The 13554-nt window shown below is 40.3% G+C and overlaps 1 protein-coding gene across 1 annotated transcript; it reads right to left on the bottom strand.

Annotated features, from left to right (window-relative positions):
* Positions 1 to 402: 402 nt before the first annotated feature.
* Positions 403 to 11800, bottom strand: LOC125454379 (plasma membrane ascorbate-dependent reductase CYBRD1). Its single transcript, XM_059647271.1, has 4 exons — positions 11087 to 11800; positions 9425 to 9637; positions 5636 to 5786; positions 403 to 938 (listed from the first exon to the last, which is right to left on the bottom strand). Exons 1-4 carry the CDS (start codon positions 11271 to 11273, stop codon positions 644 to 646), a joined length of 846 nt encoding a protein of 281 aa, XP_059503254.1. The 5' UTR covers positions 11274 to 11800; the 3' UTR covers positions 403 to 643.
* Between the last annotated feature and the right edge of the window lie 1754 nt (positions 11801 to 13554).

Raw genomic sequence — 13554 nt, 5'->3', positions numbered from 1 at the left:
GTTAACTTTAATATATTACAGATACTACAGGACATGTCTCAAATTGCTGATCTAAACAAAACTTACATATTTTTGATTAACACATTGGAATGGGTTATGACATCCCTGAGCCAGAAGGCCCAGATTCAAGCGCTACATGCTCCAAAGGTAGGGACTCAGGCCTGCACTACAAAAGCCTTCAGCTCTTTCAATCACTGTTCAGAAGGTTTTGGCACTCCTTAGGAGCAAGTAGGATTTGAACCCCAACTTTCTGGCCTACCACAAGAGCATCCCTTTTCCCCCTCAAAACAAGCTCTCTGCTCCCACTACCGGATAATTATCAGTGCTACTAAAATCCATGATTTTAAGCAATAGCTTTGTTTGTCTTAACTTTCTAAATGGTATGGATGAGAAATACTAAGGGAGATGTACCAATACTTTATTTATGTAAACATATAGAAGACAGAGCAAGCAAACAAAACCGTGCACCATAACTAATGCTGAATATAGCAATTTTAAATGGCTTTTTCTTTTCACTGAGAACATGTGAAAAGCATCTATTCCATTGTAAAGTTCAGACATGCATATGATATCAGAAGTAATTCAAACAATATTAACAAAGTATTCTGTACTAATTCAGCAGCTCAGCAAAATACAATTTTTTTTAAAATGTTGACCTTTGACCCACATCTTCCAAATTGAGATGTGTCAATTCTCCTCTTTCGTGTGCACATTCATTCTTGATTTCAGGAGAAACATCTGTTGCTTTGTTTAAGATGGATCGTTCTTCATTGCCGATATTTTCTTTTGTATGTTGCGAAGGGCGCTTCCACTCCGGCTGTTTGGCAATCCACAATATACAGCCTCCAAAGAGGAGAATGAATATTCCAAGAGTATTGACTAATATTGCCTCAGGTGGTGACTGGGAATATGGGAGTGTACTATTACTACCTGGCCGTCTGGAAAAAGAAAGTATAGTGATAATAATGAGTTATTTTCTACTCTCAAAAAAAATCTCTTCTAAAAATGTTTAGACAAATATTGGGAAATATTAAAATTCACACAATTGAGAACCTTTACAAGCATACAGTTTTTAAGATAAAGTCATAGTTCCATGTTCAAGCAGCCATCAAAACAATGAGATACTTTTCCTCTAGGACAGGAAAAAAAATTACATTTGAAACACACGTACCATCAGGGTGTTTTATAAAAGGTGGAATTCAAATCATTTCTTTTTTAAAAAACCATGGACATATGACCATGACACCATATATAGCTGAATTTTGCTTTGTGAAGAACATGAGGAGCCTTTTCTGACTCAAATGACCAGCAGGTTATGTTCAAAATTCTAAATATATACTCATCCCACTTCTCGTAACCACCACACAGGAATGACAATTGACATTGATTTTGTTTTTAGTTTCATCTTTCTATGCTGCAACAAATTCCAGGAAAATACATGGAATGCTGTGTATAGGCAGAGCAAAACAATTCCTTTTCTTCATAAATGAGAACGGGTTTGAAGGGGGATTGGGACTTACTGCAAATTAAGAAATGGGCAGTTACGTTTTGAATGATCTCTGGCCATGAAGAAAGGAGAATGTGAAAGACCAGAAAGAGGGTTGGAACATAAAAGCAGCGATGTGCTTCTGAGACTTTATAAAGCTCTAGTTGGGCCCCATTTAGAATACCGGTGTCCAATTTTGGGCTCCACACCTCAGGAAGGACATACTCGTACTGGAGCGTGTCCAGCAGAGATTCACACAGATAATCCCTGGAATGGTAGGCCTAACATTCGATGAACAGCTGAGGATCCTGGGATTGTATTCTTTACAGTTTATAGGATTGAGGGGAGATCTAATAGAAACTTACAAGATAATGTATGGTTTAGAAGGGGTGGATGCAGGGAGGTTGTTTGTGTTAGGTGGGGAGACTAGGACCCATGGGCACAGCCTTAGAATTAGAGGAGGTCAATTTAGAATGGAAATGAGAAGACATTTCTTCAACCAGAGAGTGGTGGACCTGTGGAATTCATTGCCACAGAGCACAGTGGAGGCCAGGACGTTAAACATCTTCAAGGAAGAGATTGATAATTTCTTGATCACGCAAGGAATCATCAGCTACAGGGAGAGTGCAGGTAAGTGGAGTTGAAATGCCCATCAGCCAAGATTAAATGGCAGAGTGGACTCAATGGCCTTACTTCCACTCCTTTGTCTTATGATCTTACGGTAAATACTCTGGGACGGCTGTATCCAGAGATAACAAAAGGCATGAATGAGGGTTTTAGTCTTTGATGTTTCTGAGGTGAAAACAGATACAGTCTTAACGGTACAAATAGGAAATCAGAAGATCATTTCAGAATCAAATGCACCAAACATGTATCAGACTGGTTTTAATCTTGGACTGGTACCACAGAGACGGGTGGACTCGGTAGCTAAGGATCAGAATTTTGAGTAGAGACAAAATGATTTCAGTCTTCCCGATATTTATTGGAGAAATTTTCACAGCATCTGGTAGTAGATTTGATAATTTAACAAGAGTAGAGGATTGGAAAGAGGTCATGGTGATGTACAGCAAAGCATCATAAGTGTACATGTGAAAAACTAATGCTGTACTTTTGGATGAAACCAAGCTGAACTATACACAGATTTTCAAAACTTTGAATATAAATTTGTTTTGTACATTTTAGCCTTTAACAAAGCCTAAGGAATATAAAGTTAATTTCAAATGACCCCTTGCTAACATCCACAAGCATGTTTCAAGTGAGCATGAATTCAAGACATTAGGTTTCTGATATCTGCAGATCAAAACCCGGAAGTATATTCTGACTATTTTTCCTTTTAATTTAAAAAATGTGTTGTTTTTAAAAAGGACTACTACAGGAAAAAAAAACACCCGATTTGAATTTGTTCAGTGGCAAAGTCATGTTTGAAAGAATATTTCACATGCAAACGGTCAGGGTAACTTAAACAGGGAAAGACTTAACGAGACAAGATAATGAGGGCATTAACTATCTTTCCTCTCTTTAAAGTCAACCCCAGCACACGTCAAGTTTTACTCTCCAGTAATACAAAAAGACAGGGCTTGGAAAGTCACTTTTAACTCTTGCAGTAGACCAGTAAGACTGAATGCTTCCATCTGAACTAGGTTTGATTTGAGCTTTAGTGCCCTGTGAAGGTCACAGCTGAAGAACTACCCCCTCAATAGCATGTTAAGGGTAATAGTTTGTCTCACTGAGGCCTGCAAATCAGTTAATGATAAGGACAACATGATTTGAGGAGTAGAATATTATGAGAGGTATGGACAGCATGAATACAAAATAACTGTTCCCCTAATTGAGGGATAATATTTATTCATTCACGGGATGAGGGCATGGCTGGCCAGGCAGCAAGTGTTGCCCATGTGTTAATTGCCCAGAGGGCAGTTAAGAGTCAACCACATTTGCTGTGGATCTGGAGCTGGACCAGGTAAGGACGGCAGTTTCCTTCCCTAAAGGACATGAGTGAACCAGTTGGGTTTTTCCCCAACAATTGGCAATGGATTCATGGTCATCATTAGATTCTGAATTCCCGATTTTATTGAATTCAAGTTTACCATCTGCTGTGGCAGGATTCAAACCTGGGTCCCCAGAACATTATCAGGGTTTCTAGATTAACAGTCCAGTGATAACACCACTGGGCCAACACCTCCCCACAAATGATAACAAAGGGGGGCATAATTTTACGATGAAAGGCAGGCAGTTTAGAGTGGATTTGAAAAAGATTTTTCATCTACATACGATGGTGGGAATCTGTAGTGCAACATCTGAGAGAACACTTCAGTTGGGAAATCACAAATACATGGACAAGCACTTGACATGTCATAACAGGCAAGGATACGGGCCAAGTAGATTTAGAGTAATTTCATCAATACAGACTCAGAGGGACTCATCTAATCTGTATGATTCATTAACAAAAAGACTCCCTAATTTTAAATCCTCAAATTCAGTCGTAGAAGTCAAAAGGCATCAGAACTACAAAATTTCAATTAAAATTGCAAAACTGAGGATTGTGAAGCTGACTTCACCTACCAACAATCACATTATTGATAACCTCCACACTAAGAGCCACAATACTATCTGCTTTTCATAAACAATTCAGAGTCTGACCTTTTTGTTTCTTTTTGGACTCACCTTGTTTCTTATCTGTGTTTGTGTGTATTGCCTTACACTAATTCTCATGTTTAGTAATGAATAAACTTACTCATTTTGTTAATTCAAGAGAGACTAGTTAAATTGGTTTTAGTTAAACTTAGTTAAGTTCACATTCATCTGGGGACTAGGTGAGGGAAGTAATCTTTTTTAAATGGATCTTATTGCATCCAACTGAGGGAGTGGGTGAATAAAAGGAGGAGACCCAGTTCATCCCTCCTCACCTGGGATCCTACAGCTGAGGTACTCCCATATGGAACTATAACTAAAGTAGGGAATTTTGCTCAGGTTTTGGTCGTAACAGGCTATAACATTCAACAGTTTCATTTTCATATCATAGAATCTCTATAGTATGGAAACATGCCCTTTGACCCAGCAAGTCCACACCAACCCTCAGAGCGTCCCACCCAGACCCATCCCCCTATAACCCACCTAACCTATATATCCCTGAACACTATGGCCAACTTAGCATAGCCATTCCACCTAGCCTGCACATCTTCGGACTGGGAGGAAACCGGAGCATCCGGAGGGGATCCACACAGACAAGGGGAGAATTTGCAAACTCCACATGGACAGTTGCCCAAGTGTGGAATCGAACCAGAGTCCCTGGCACTGTGAGGCTGCAGTGCTAACCATCAAGTCACTGTGCCACATGTGGCTGGATGTTGAAAAGACAGAGGTGCTACAGTAAACAAGATCATCCATATTGTTGCAATTCACTAATATCATTCCAATGTATAATCAGTTCTAGCAGATTATGCAAGAAACTGTGCGAATGGTATAAAACAAGGCAGTTTATGCTGATTGATATTTAGTGCATAAGTCATACACAGTCATTTGCTGCACTCAGAAGTTGAAAAATTATGTTTCGAGACAGAAATGAGTCAAAAGGAGGTGAGTAATATGCCAGTAAAATAAATTCTCACTTCATTGGTCATACAGTCAGAGTCATACAGCACAAAAACAGACCCTTCGGTCCAATTCATCCATATCAACCAAGTTTCCCGAATTAAACTAGTTCCACTTTCCTGCATTTGGCTCACATTCCTCTAAAGCATGAACAAAAACAGACGTTCTGAGGAAGGGTCACCAGACCCAAAACATTAACTCTGACTTTTACCTTCACAAATGCTGCCAGACCTGCTGAGCTTTACCAGCAACTTCTGGTTTTGTTCCTGATTTACAGCGTCCACAGTTCTTTCAGGATTCACCACCCACCCCAATCCACCAAAAGCATTCCTATTCAGTTCACCTGTCCAAATGTCTTTTAAACGTTGTACATATACCTGCCTCTACTACTTCCTCTGACAGTTCATTCCTCTTACAAACCAGCCGCTGTGTGAAAAAGTTGCCCCTCAGGTCCTTTTTAAAATCTTTCTCTTCTCACCTATTGTGAAGGAATTTCTAATTATTTATATACATAGAATTACTGTACCTTTGATCATTAATTTTATAGCTTATACTTACAAAGAGAAAATAAGTTTCTCAGTTATTCCCATTTCAGCTGCAGTAATTGACATTCCAAAGACGAGGAGGCCAGTAAAAACGTGGATTGACATGTAAAAAGTCTTGATGAACATAGGAGTGAAGGGCATCAGGAAAATGCATATTCCTATTACTATCTGTAAGATAGAAGTAGTTATTCACTGTTATAGTACAATGTTTTCACAACCAGCAATTCCTCAGATAAAGAGGCAGCTTTCTCCAGGAATACATCCACATGGAGAAGTATAAAGAAATAAACCAGAACAGTTTGAGTGATTTAGAATTCTTATCTGATGGAAGAATATTATTTACTGTCCATTCAGCTTTAATGTTTTTAAAAAATCAAGTGTTGATTGAATTTTAATGACACATTAAATTCATTTAATGACCTTTGATTAAATGCAGTGGGAATAGGCAATAGTCAGAATTTAAAAGGACAAAAATAAAGTATGAACAGAAATATTTCTAGTCGTCAGTGGTAGCAGAGAAGTACTAGTGGACGGGTACTGCAGGCTTCTGAATAAAAATCCAAAGCCTAGAGCTCAAGAATAACTGAGAAAGCATGAAAAATGTAATGACAATGGATGCAAATGTCAGACATCCAACAAAAGTACCAGAAGATGTAATGACTGTTTTCTCACAGGGGAACATTAAATCAAGTTAAGACGTTGTTTGAGGATTAACCCAGGAGAAAGGCTGATTGATGGAGCATCTGAGTGTTACAGACAAAGGATAAGAAAAGACAGCACAATGAACTGCAGCTAAGTTGATGCCATAAGTGGGTTGCAAAGGTACAAGTAATTTTACAAGAGGTGGATGCATTCGGGGATTTTGGAGAAAAGGGGTAGCCTGGACATAGGCTTTGAGTTAATAGCACTATCTGGAGAATACTTTATTTGGAATAGCGTGCTGGTCAGAGTTTTGGAAAGGTAGAAAAAATATTTGAAGAAGAGGAAAGGTTTGAGAACATTTGCACATGAGAACAAGAGGAAAGAGTTGAATAATTGTATTGAGTGTAAGGATGATAATGAGAGACACTAGATTTCATGAAAGAAAATGTTTCAGTGACTTTAGGAGAGAAACTGAACAATTTATGAAGCAGAGAGTTGAGGAGATAACAGTTGTATCAATTCAATTTTAAAAGCCAGTGGTCTAGTGCGAGAGGAGAGAGATTTTGGGTGGGAGGTTCAGTGGAGTAGATGCAAACAGACTTCCAGGAATTAAAGATTTGAACCAGGCTGCTTCAGAATAAGCAACAGGATTTGGGCTAGTTGGTTGACAGGCATCAGAAAGGGCACTATTGGAATTGCAGTGGTAAGAGGACGAATGCTATAATCTGAGACAGGACAGCAGATTTCTGCTCCTTGGAAGATTTGCCACTCTCCTGAGGTGGCACCTCAGAAATCGAAGCGTACAACAGTGCAGCACAGTAGCAGGCCCTTCAGTCCACCATGATGCCATTCTAAACTAATCCCATCGGTCTGTACACGGTCCATATCCCTCTACTACCTGCCTGTTCATGTGTCTAACTGCCTCAAACGTTGATATCACATCTGCTTCTATACCTCTCCAACACTGTTTCCAAGAACCTACTACCCTGTGCATATAAAAAGTTGCCTCGAACATCTCGTTTAATTTATTCCCCCTCACCTTAAACTTATGCTGCTTCCTATTTCAGAAGGCAGCAGATGGTGTTGAGAGCAGGTCTGGTGAGGGGACAGCAGTCAGTGGTAATAGGAATATAAATGGAAAGTTGGCCTTTATTTCAAAAGGGGAGTATAAAAGTAGGGAGGTTTTCCTCAAACTACACAAAGCACTAAAGCAGACCATAGCTGGATACTGCGAACAATTTTGGTGCCCTTATCGAAGGAAAGATAAACAAACATTGAAGGCTCATTCAGCTGACACCAAGTACAGAAAGATTGCCTTATGAGAAGAGATTGACAGGATTGGGCCTGGACTCATTGAAGTATGGAAGAATGAGAGGCAACCTATTTGAAACATACAAGATTCCTAGAAGGCTTGACAGGTTTGATGCAGAAAGATTCTTTCACCTTTTGGGACTATCTCAGGATAACCGGTTTGCACACATAAAACCAAAACGAGGAGCAATTTCTCTTTTCAGGGCTGGTGAAACTTTGGAATTCTTGACCTCAGAGGGTTGTTGATGCTGGCTCATTAAATACATTCAAGGCAGTGGTTGATTTCTTTATAATCTAAAAATCTAAAAGGTTGTGGGGGAAGGGCAGGAAAATAAGAATTGAGGATTATCAGATCAACCACGATCTCATTGAATGGCAGAGCAGATTCAATGGGCTGAGTGGTCTACTTTTGCTCCAACATCTTATGGCCTTATGGGTTAATCACATATCTTAAAATCGAGCTAGAATCTACAACACATTGCGGTATAAGGAAAATAACCACTCACCACTACATTCCATTTCCTATCTTTTAATAATTTATTATGCACCCATTCTGTTACTGATCCTTTAGACAACATATAGGTGTGCTCCTAAGATGCTGCTTGGTCTGCTGCGTTTATCCAGCTTCACACTTTGTTATTAACTATACTAATGCCAACTTCATTGAATTTTTTGGGCAATGTTACTTATTATACCTTAGTTTTACAAGTAAAAGTAAATTTATGATGTGTATTAACCCATGTTTTTTGAAGTAAAAATAAATTAAGATGTTTAACAACCATCCATCTGGGATCACTATGATAACTAAGCACATTCACAGTGGTCAGTATCTCTGCTATTTTCACCTCTATTTCTGTCAGCAACCTAGCATGCACCCCCTTCAACTTTTGCACTATCAGCATTGTCAACTTTTCAGTGCTGTTTTAGATATTTTGAGAATCAATTTCTCAGGCCCATCTCCTTCATATTTAAAGTATTCAGTCCATTTGCAAGTACTAATTTAATATCTCAGCCCTGTCCTGTACTGTTAGAGACTTTGGAATGTGGAGACCTCATTCAAACATTTTAGTGTTGGGAGAGTTGAGATCAAAGACCTCACTAGGTAGGTCAGAAGGGCTGGAGACGGGATGTGGTGCAGGAAAAGAGGGAAGAGCATGTTTAATTGAAGGCGGCAGTGGCACGCAGTTCTAAGATCCAACAGTTCAACTTACCAACAGCTGCCATGTATTTTGAAGTATTGGAGATCTCAGCAGTCCACAGTGAAGTTCAAAATAGTGCATAAAAACAAGGCATGCAGCCCAACTGTAATAGTTTAGGTGCTGACCCAGCTCTTGGAGCATACTTGCAATTGGACCCACCATGCCTGTGTCAGAATTGGCAATGAACAGTCTGGGTCCAGAATTCAGAATTTTAATGTCCTACCAGGTTCAAAATCCAGGCACTTTGAGGTCGACATTCCTCCCCACCACCCCACCAATTTTTCTCTTATTAGAGAATCACAGCCAAGACAATAATCAATTTAAAGTGATCAGCAAAAGTGAGGAAAGAGGTTAAAGGAAGTTTATTTGTAGCGGGTTGACGGATCATATGCTAATTCGTGATGAGGAGAAACTATGGTTGAGGAGCAAAAATTGGATAAAATATTTGTGAAGCTGGGGAGAGTTGAGGTAATTTAGAATACGTAAATATCCATCTCGGAAAAACTTGACATTGATACAATGAGCTAATATGCCTCCTTCTGTAATTATTATTGTGATAAACTTAATATATTTTCACACTTTATTAAATGTTAAACTACAAATTATGCCATTTCTTTTCAATATAGGTTGCATTTAGACTGAAAAACCACTTGCCTGTACAGCATGCATAATAACAGCAGCCAATCCAACCCAGCTGTGTAGACTGTACATGTTAGGGATCTTCTTGGCGTTATGAAAATCAAAGACAGCCACGAGGGAAATGACCATAAGAACAAAGACTATAAAATTCAGGCCAGCATGAACATATTTCATCAGAGGCTTACTGATATTCCACGTCCACGGCAACCTGTAAATGATGAGGCCTGGAAAAAAAAAGAAAATATTTTGGTTTTTAGTCTGTAAATTCAGTATAACATTAAATTTCATTGTCACAGACAATGCAGGATCCACAATTTCTTAGTCATGTCTCTATTCAGGATGCAGGAATGTAGGATTGCAGCTCCTGAAGATATTATCAGGGTAGGTTCCAAAAGGTTTGGGTGCATTAAAAACAGATAAATCTTCACAGTAGACAAATACAATTGTTTAAAATGTAATTGGCTGGAGAATAACACCATAATGTACGAAATCTCCAAATTTCTGTCAACAGACTACTATCCAATAGGAAAGTGATTTAAATCGGTCATAAATTCAAAGTTCAATTCTGATATAGAAGATGGTTACCATTCACGCAGAGTTAAAAATGCAACAAAAACAGAAGTTGCTGAAAAAGCCCAGCTTTTGAGGAAGGATCACCGGACCCAAAAGTTAACTGATTTCTCTTCGCAGATGCTACCAACCCCGCTGAGCTTTTTCAGCAACTTCTGTTTTTGTTCCTAATTTACATCAACTGCAGTTCTTCTGGCTTTTATTGAGTTAAAAATGCACACTGCTTCAAAAAAAGCGTTATTTTAATCCGCAAGAACTTGATTCTATCTACATCTTTAGAAAAATACATAAATTATGTACAACGCTATCATTTTGCAACACAGCCTAATGATCGATGCTCAGTAATATTCATTTACTTTTCGGAAAAGGAAAGCCGACAGTCACAAAATAGGCAGAATTTACAAAGTTTTAAACTATGGTGGATCAATGGGAGAGAGCTAATCACTGAAATTGCTGCCTCTTAGTGTCGTTTTTTACCCAATATTTATTCATCACTCAAATTTCTAAGGATCACACTTAATATCCCAACAGGTTATGGCAGTTTTTAAGACATAGGAACTGAAGTACGCCATTCGGCTCATCGACATTCAATGAGATATGATTTACGTACTAATCCTCAACTCCATTTTCCTGCGTTATCCCCTTAACTCTCGATTCCCATACTGATATAAAGAATGAATAGATCAAGAATTAATAGTAGTACTCATTAATGCCTATTCTGCCATTCCACGTAAATATCATTTCATCTCGTTTTCTACATTATTTGCTTTCGAGACGAAACATCTATATATTTAATTATCTATCTAATCCATTCATCAGCCCCAGAGGAACACAAAGTTTAAAGTGACGTTTGAATTAAATCCACTCGGCCGCTGGCCAGATTATACCATTTAGCCCCATACAGCATCCTTTAGGTTTAACAAAAAAAACAGAAACTGCTGCAGAAACTCCAGACTCGAACACTGACTCTGCTCTCTCTGCACAGAAGCTGCCAGCGCTGCTGAGTTTCTCCAGCAATTTCTGTTTGTGTCTCAGGTTTCCAGCACCCGCAGTTCTTTATTTTGTTGCGCCGTCAAAATGCATAACCGGCTATCTGTACATACCGAATCCATTAATGAAGATAAACCCAATGGTGCTGAGGACTGGATGCCAGTTAAATTCCAGAAATCCTTGGTCCCACGCCAGTCCCCCTCTCCAGTAGAACACCCAAATCAAAACAAACACAACTGAGAAGGTGCCCAGGAAAGCTGCGGCCATTAGAAAGCCAACAAACTGTCGAAAATTTTCCATTTCCCAAAGTTTGCCTTTTGCCAAAGCGGCGCAGCTCTAAGGGAGATGGCTGCTGGAATTGAGCGAGTCCGGTTGCAAGCAAAGCAGAGAGACACTCCTGTTGTTGCTGTTGGTGTAAGTGGGTCGCGCTGGGGTTCTGCAAACCAGAGCCTCCGGTTATTGCTGCTGGAGTGACCCGGTCCGGCTTTGGCTGTGCAAACGAGAGCCTCCGGTTATTGCTGCTGGAGTGACCCGGTCCGGCTTTGGCTGTGCAAACGAGAGCCTCCAAGGCAAGTGAGAATGAAAACTGCAGATGCTGGAGAATCCAAGATAACAAAGTGAGGGGCTGGAATGAACACAGCAGGCCAATCCGGGGAGGGGCGTGGCACTCTTTCAAACAGCAGTCAAATCAAACAAAATTGTTTGCCTGAATTGCAAACAGCTACGCTACATTCAGACACTTTTTTTCGTTGATGTTATAGTTTTCAGTCAGGAAATCACCTTGTTACAGAACTGAGCTGTAACTTTTAACCAAGAACTTTTACTCAGTTTTGTGCCGGAGTGCGCATGCTCGAATTGTAGCAAAAACTCGACAATTTTTTTTTACTTGGTGACCTGGGGTTTCATAGAGACCCAGCCGCTGTTTGAGGAATCCTCCCAGTTGAGCACCCAGCTGTAGCCGGTTACTGCCACTGACAAACGATATGGTTTCATTTTGCAGGTTTTAAACACTAATAACTGAGAAAGTATATAAGTGAGCTGTGCTCCTACCCATGTTGAGATTTAAACTTGCCTTCAAACTGTTCCAGCGGAGCACTTTATGTTGCATAATTTTCCGGAGGTCGGAAAGCCGTGGAGTAGAGCCCAATGTGAGTCATCTGTTTAAAGGCAGGAAAAGGTGGGATGGAATGAGAGAAAAAGTAAACAGCATTCCTGTCTCGGGCAAAGAAAGCTGCCACCATTATAAGAAAATTATGGCACGGAAGGTGCTGATTCTGCAATGTAATGCATTTGGTTCTTAAAACTGTAAGCTATAATTTTTGAGATAATGGGAACTGCAGATGCTGGAGATTCCAAGATAATGAAATGTGAGGCTGGATGAACACAGCAGGCCAAGCAGCATCTCAGGAGCACCTCTCTGATGAAGGGTCTCGGCCCGAAACGTCAGCTTTTGTGCTCCTGAGATGCTGCTTGGCCTGCTGTGTTCATCCAGCCTCACATTTCATTGGCTATAATTTTTGAATTTTGTTTTGGGACTTCAAATGCCATGCAGCAATTAAAGTCAGAAATATATGTTTCCATCTTTTTAAAATAAAGTTATTTTTCATTTGATTTAATCCTTCTGGGATATTTAGTCAACCAGTTTCCCATTATTGCATTTAGCTATTTTCCTAAAGGTATTTTGAATATTTTTGGTCCTCAAATTCTTTTATCATTTGTAGTTTTTAGGCACATAAAATTACCCTTCATAAGACGTGAATGTGAAAATAATGTACAAGGTTGGCTTTGGCATTTTAAATATATCTTGTCCTGCTGAGATTTTGTATTTTTGAAGTTGTAATACTCAAAAGGTGCAGTTGTTTATTACGAACCGAGCATAGGTGTTCTGCTAAGCGGTCCCCAAGCCTCCACTTGGTTTCCGCAATGTAGAGGGAGCCACACCAGGTACAGCGGATACAGTATACCACATTGGCGGATGTGCAGGTGCACCTCTGCTTAATATGGAAAGTCATCTTGGGGCCTGGGATAGGGGTGAGGGAGGAGGTGTGGGGGCAAGTGTAGCATTTCCTGCGGTTGCAGGGGAAGGTGCTGGGTGTGGTGGGGTTGGAGGGGAGTGTGGAGCGGACAAGGGAGTCACGGAGAGAGTGGTCTCTCCGGAAAGCAGACAAGGGTGGGGATGGAAAAATGTCTTGGGTGGTGGGGTCGGATTGTAGATGGCGGAAGTGTCGGAGGATGATGTGTTGTATCCGGAGGTTGGTGGTGTGGTGTGTGAGAACGAGGGGGATCCTTTTTGGGCAGTTGTGGCGGGGGCGGGGTGTGAGGGATGTGCTACGGGAAATGCGAGACACGGTCAAGGGCGTTCTCGACCACTGTGGGGGTGGGGGAGTTGCGGTCCTTGAAGTACAACAGCCATCTGGGATGTGCGGGAGTGGAATGCCTCATCCTGGGAGCAGATGCAGCAGAGGTGAAGGAATTGTGAACAGGGGATGGAATTTTTGTAGGAGGGTGGGTGGGAGGAGGTGTATTCTGGGTAGCTGTGGGAGTTGGTGGGCTTGAAATGGCTGTGGGAGTAATTATTTGC

This window comes from Stegostoma tigrinum, chromosome 7 (assembly GCF_030684315.1).
Source record: "Stegostoma tigrinum isolate sSteTig4 chromosome 7, sSteTig4.hap1, whole genome shotgun sequence".
Classification (NCBI taxonomy): Eukaryota; Metazoa; Chordata; class Chondrichthyes; order Orectolobiformes; family Stegostomatidae; genus Stegostoma; species Stegostoma tigrinum.
The sequence above is the reverse complement of the archived record's forward strand: the minus strand, read 5'-3'. Positions and strand labels throughout refer to the sequence as shown.

What these genes read in the sequence shown, in the direction of transcription:
- LOC125454379 (XM_059647271.1), bottom strand. Translation starts at nt 11,273, where the DNA reads ATGGAAAATTTTCGACAGTTTGTTGGCTTTCTAATGGCCGCAGCTTTC. An exon ending in TATCTTCATTAATGGATTCG is followed by an intron (nt 9,638 to 11,086) that starts GTATGTACAGAT and finishes TTTTTTTTCCAG; the next exon opens with GCCTCATCATTTACAGGTTG. An exon ending in GAGAAACTTATTTTCTCTTT is followed by an intron (nt 939 to 5,635) that starts GTAAGTATAAGC and finishes TTCTTTTTCCAG; the next exon opens with ACGGCCAGGTAGTAATAGTA.